This window comes from Salminus brasiliensis, chromosome 2 (genome assembly GCF_030463535.1).
Source record: "Salminus brasiliensis chromosome 2, fSalBra1.hap2, whole genome shotgun sequence".
NCBI lineage: Eukaryota > Metazoa > Chordata > Actinopteri > Characiformes > Bryconidae > Salminus > Salminus brasiliensis.
In genome coordinates this window covers 49,346,027-49,352,026 of record NC_132879.1, presented here as the reverse complement: position 1 = coordinate 49,352,026, position 6,000 = coordinate 49,346,027, and the positions used below count along the sequence as shown (strand labels likewise).

At 41.6% G+C, this 6,000-nt stretch overlaps 1 protein-coding gene across 1 annotated transcript in view; it reads right to left on the bottom strand.

The window, feature by feature from the left end:
* Positions 1–304: 304 nt before the first annotated feature.
* Positions 305–6,000, bottom strand: part of LOC140549715 (antigen WC1.1-like) — a 28,509-nt gene continuing 22,813 nt past the window's right edge. Inside the window, 14 exon segments of the mRNA XM_072673460.1 lie at positions 305–381; positions 496–546; positions 1,317–1,379; positions 1,819–1,905; positions 2,035–2,238; positions 2,443–2,539; positions 2,541–2,758; positions 2,896–2,941; positions 3,137–3,456; positions 3,570–3,890; positions 4,044–4,367; positions 4,466–4,710; positions 4,712–4,757; positions 4,874–5,188. Coding sequence (XP_072529561.1) covers positions 305–381; positions 496–546; positions 1,317–1,379; positions 1,819–1,905; positions 2,035–2,238; positions 2,443–2,539; positions 2,541–2,758; positions 2,896–2,941; positions 3,137–3,456; positions 3,570–3,890; positions 4,044–4,367; positions 4,466–4,710; positions 4,712–4,757; positions 4,874–5,188 — 2,414 coding nt within the window.

Here is a 6,000-nt window from a genome sequence, read left to right as displayed (position 1 = left end):
TTGCTTATGTGTCACCCAGCAGACAGAGTGATGGGGATAGAAGGACAGGTTGTTTCAACAGTGGAGTTCATTGATTTCTAAGTTGTCAAAAGTGTTTGATGGGTGTGCAATATCACACAATATAATTGTCTGGGGTGTTTAGCGAGCAGTGCACAGCCCATGTTATCTTTAACACAGCTGTTCAGAGACTGTAGCTGGTAACTTAAAATGATGAAAGGAAACTTGTTTATACTCTGTAAAGTGCACATTGTGGAGTATTATAAATGTATTTATTGTGCCTGTAAAGGTTTTTAATGTAATATTCTCAGGAAAGACATGGTGTGTGGTCTCTCGTCACATGATTCATTTCTGTGTGAGGCTCCTCCTCCACATCATCATAGTCTGTAAAATGAACAGATTTATTCACTTAAATCATTTAGACCACCTCACGCATTACACACTCAATATCTGGAATTTAGCAGGTGCTTACAACCACATAAACAAGAAGCCCCTCACCGTTTAACCCACCTACATCCTCTTCAGCAGGAATGATATCATCATAGATCCCTGGTGTCCAAAACACCAACATATCCATTAACAATAAGAAACAAACCTGACATTTCATTGTGTTATGAATTCAGCTCAACATCATAATCCAATGCTACAGCCTCTAAACCAAAAACATAGATATATTTAATATCTGCCAGAAGTGTTTATTAGGCGTTTTTGTGCTGGTTTGTACGTTGTTGCTGTTGTTTTGCTAATGTCTATTTAATTTCTATGTCTAAACTAAAACCTTTAAACAGAAACACACCTGATACAGCAGTGATGACATCATCACAGTTCTCTGCTAGGCCCTTTTTTGCTGCTTCACCTAAATCAAATAAAATCAGACTGTCTTTATAACCAGGGCATCAGATTTTTACACTGTAGTTTAATGTAAAATCAAATCAGGAGATTCATTAATAAAGAAACTCACTTATCAGACCACTGGTGATGACATCATCATAATATCCAGTCTTTACTCCAGTCTGAGACCTTTCTGGAAAAACATTCAGATAGACTAATCAATCAATCATTCAGAGAGACTAATGTAACAGTCAGACCTTTAGAACCTGAACTTTCAGTAGAGTGATTTGGGAGCTCCAGTCTGACAAACTACAGAAAAGTAGTGAATAGAAAAAAATCTGAATAGAAACTAAAGCAACTAAACGTTTGTGTCATGTTTTAAACACAGAATTAATTTAATGCAGAATTAATTTTAATTAATTCTAAATGGTGTAACACATTGTAAAGTGACAGGAAAATTTTGCACACACACAATTTGATCCTCCCACCTGAGAGAAGCTCATCATCCACATCCTCATACCATGATAGCTGTTCTTCAAAGACGATAGTTCCTGTCAGAGGAGATCAGAACAAGATCAGTCATGAAACCTGTTCAGAATGTTTGTCTGATGCTAATTCGCTCACTTACTGTCTGTCACGTGATCACTAACTCTAAATACTCTGATTCGGAAACATACTTTTCCCTGACCAACTCAGTCATTTAACCAATTCCACTCAGTCACTCAAAGGACATTTTCGCTCACTCTCTAACCTAATCCCTCACTTAGTCACTCACTCTCTAACCTAATCTCTGACTTAGTCACTCACTCTCTAACCTAATCTCTGACTCAGTCACTCACTCTCTAACCTAATCTCTGACTCAGTCACTCACTCTCTAACCTAATGCTTCACTTAGTTACTAAGTCTCGGCAGAATCTGCTTTGATGGCACAATAATGACTTCAAGATAGGTATGTGGTACTAATGTTAGGGCTGATCAGTGTACAAATACCCCTCTGTGCAGTTTAAGACGTGTGTCTGCAGTTAATCTCCTCATAGACTGGCTCAGTCAGAGTCTTCTGCCTCCTCTTAGAGAGCACTGTGAGAGAGACAGAGAGAAACATGGAGTCAGTTCAGTAGAAGAGAAGACTGGTGACAGACTGAAGGACTGATGGTGTTTAGAGAATGTACAGAAAGTGGATTGTAGAGGATCTCTGAATCTCCCTACCTCTCCTGAACACTCTGTTCTGGTTAAACAGCACAACCAGAAGCACTAAGGCCAGGAAGAGCATCGTTCCCAGCACCAGGAGAGACACTGGATAGATGTAGGGAACAGCTGATGGAGGAGTTTGTGGAGGAGGGTTTGTTCTCCTTACTGTGAGACAAATTGGAAATAAAAACACAGAACTGAAACTGTGTAGATCTAAACAATCTATTCAGAAACATTTAGAAAAATGGCCAAAGAGATGAAAAGAGTACCGATGGTGGTGGTTGTTGCAATTGGTGTTGTAGTGGTAGGCATGGATATGTCTGTAGATACAGAAATTAAACCATGTAAATATGAAAAATTATTAAATATTAAACATTACATATTTTTATGAATCAGAAACTCCATGATCCAACAGGCTCCTCTAACTTGCACAGGTGACTCCAGCGTCCTGCCTGTGGGAGCAGTCAGTGTGTCTCTTTAGGGAATGAGGACAGTCCCACAGGTGAATCTCATTTCCTCTACATCTTTACTCTGTTTAGCCAGATAGCTCCTCCACCAGCACCAAAGGCAGCACTCCCATTAGCACTCAGTGCTGGCCCACAGCCCATCTGCCTGCAGACCACCTGAGCATCCCTGATGTCCCACAGATCATCACAGACAGACCCCCACTCTGAGTTATGGTACACCTCCAGCCTCCCTGAGCAGCTCCCCTCTGTTCCATTCAGCCTCAGAGGCAGGTGCTCTAAATTACACACATGAGGAGCAAGACAAATCAAATGAGTCACTGAACTCAAGAATACAACTTCATCTAAACATCTAAACATCTAAACATTCTTATTAGTGCTCTTAACCACAGTTTGTATCTGTCTGTGTACTTACTTGAGCATATTCTGAGAGGTAGAGATAAGGAGCATTTCAGATGGCTCTCCTCTCCTGTAAGTGTAAAAACACAATTATAGATTAATTCAATAGCCATTACATTTTATGCATAATGTTTTATGTTTTTATATCTCACTCTTCAAAAATCAGCCTGTCTATCATTCTAAATACTTCATGTATTCTTGGCACGTAGAGGAAATTCTATTTATTCTCCTTCTACTCAAATGAATGTACATAACACTGCAAGCTGCCTACCTGAGCAGGTAAGGTGAGTCAATTCATTGGTGTTATCACACTTGTTCTGTCCCCAGGAGGATGATGGACAGTGAAACAGAGTGGAGTCATGTTTCCTACATTTCACTTCATCCAGCCAGTTAGGAGCTGATTCCACTCTTGCTTTGGTACCCTTCTCACTCCCAGTTCTTTCACAGTTCAGCTCTCGACAGATCAAACTGGCTGTGTCTTGACTCATTCCATTCACACACACATTCCCCCAGGTTCCATTGTAGAACACCTCCAGATTCCCCTCACAGCCCTCAGTGAGTCTGATCTCTTTAAACTCTGGTGATAGGAGTCTAAGCTTTAGTCTTTTTGCATTCTGGATGTCCTCAGTATTCAGTATGCAGATTTATCTGAAGCTGGGATCAGTATCAATTTAACTATTATCAATTTACCTGAGCACACGACTCCAACATCATCTTTATGTCCACATTCACCCTCTCCACACAGCTGATATCTGCAGTTCCACAGAGACGCCTCACTTCCCTCACACTCCACCTCATTAAGCCAAATGGGACCAGTTCCAGCTCCAAACTGGGCTGGTACCAGAGCACTGAGGGCCACTCCACACTGCAGCTGTCTGCAGACCACCTGCGCATCCTCAGTGTCCCACAATTCATCACTCACTGTCCCCCATGAGCCGCTGTGGAAAACCTCCAGCCTTCCTGCACAGTCTCCCCCAGAACCAACCAGCCTGATGGAGCTGGTAAACATACCTACAGACACAAACACACACAGCACAGGCAGTAACATTACTTAAACATTACATAAAACTAGTTAAGTTTGAGAACAGTGCACTGATTGGAACTGACACTAAAGTTCACACCATATTTATTTGTTTGATCAGAATAAGCTGCTGTAATTCTCACCAGAGCAGGTGATGTATAGCTGTTCTCTGGAGCTGCAGGTGACTGCTTGTGCACTGCTGCAGTTCCCCAGATGAGCTTCACTCCCAGAGCAGTTGAAACCCGTTCCACACATGTAGCTGTGTTCAGAACTGGATGAAGAGGAGCTGGAGATGCTGAGTACAGAACCACAGCCCAGTTGTCTGCAGACCACAGAGGCCTCATACTTACTCCAGGAGTCCAGCAGAACTCTCCCCCAGTCCTGCCTGAAGTACACCTCCACCTCCCCCTCACACTCCATCCCTCCAGACAACCGCACTCGTCCCTCATGAGAAGCCAGAGATGAGCCTGAAGATAAATAAAATAATCAATTAACTAAAATTTTTTACATTTGATGAATGGTTCTGTATGAAGTACAGATGCAGTACACAATTTTGAGAGCTCACCACTGCAGACGACTCCAACGTCCTGTTTATGAGAGCATGCAGTTTGACTCCATGATGAAATGGGACATTTTGACAGGTGTTTTTCGTTCCCCTGACAATCAAACTCATCAGCCCAGATCCGGTCACTCCCCTCCCCAAACCAGTCTGACCCCAAAACAGCCACAGCACTCCCACACTCCAGCCTACCACAAAGAACACTGGCAGCTCTCATATCCCAGCTTACATCACACACTGTGCTCCACTCGACCAGAACAGGAGTCTGAGCCGTTCACCAGTTGAGCCTGAGTGTAACCTGAATAAATTATGTTACAAAAATGGAAACTGGAAAATGGGAAATTATTGTAGGCAACAAATGTACTAAAAGTGTACCACATCCTTTAAAGGAGAGTTTAAATATTCATACTGTACCAGCACACACCAGTCCCACATCCCTGTCATGGGAGCAGTTGTATTTGAATGAAGATGATGTTGGACAGAAGTAAATCTGAGATTCGTCGCCTCTACACTGAAGCTCCTCTGACCACACCTGACCCTCCCCTCTGCCAAAAGCAGCTGCTCCCAGCACCTCCACAGGAAGCCCACAGCCCAGCTCTCGACACACAACCTCTGCATCCTGCTGGTCAAAGTCAGTATCACACACCGTGACCCAGGTCTCTCCATGAAGAACCTCTACTCTCCCAGAGCACAGATGAGGACCATCAATAAGTCTGGAATATCTGTGGCCTGTGTGAATTTGAATTGAATTAAGACTTTATATGGAATCTGTGTCACACTAGAGGTCACTAGATGTGCAAAACAGATCTCTTTATTAAAAACTCCCATTAAAACAATATTTATGACTTTATTAACCCTGCACAAACTTTGGTTGTTTGGTTGTTGTTTAGGGATCAATATGTCTTAACCTTTTTAAAAGTCAAAAAACTATTACCTATAGTCCCTCTGACAGGAGGTAGGCTGTCCCAATTATTCCCTTAAGCCTCTGCTTGAAGTGTAAAAGTTTATAAAGTTGTTGAAGAGCAGGTAAAAGGGGTGTGAGCGTTCAAGGTGTAAGACAGTTTAGCGCAAAACTGTACTAAATCTTTAAAGACCAGAAACAGAAAGCCATTTTCCTGTTCCTCCAACGGAGCATAGAAGTATGATAACGTATGGTGTACTAAATGATTATTAGGATTATTTATTTTTATTTATTTATTGGTATTTATTTATGATTATTTATTTTCCTCCATTCTATTTCTACTTAATGTTTAACATCTAACTATAGTGATAGTTCCAAGTAAGAGTGTGACTTTTCCTATAGAAAATACATTGCTTTGCATCTCTTTTAAAGTTTGTGAGAGTGTGGCAAGGCAGCCATGTGTCATGTTAGCAACAATCCAAGTTCTGGGGTCAGAGGTAACATTTTCCAGCTCTCATTTATATGCATTTTGGGCCAAAGCATTATGAACTAAACAGCTTGCACTTCCCGAAACACAGAAAAAATATTCGAAATGTTTCAAAACAGTGTGATGTAATGAAACTGTTTTCAGGACAGTGAG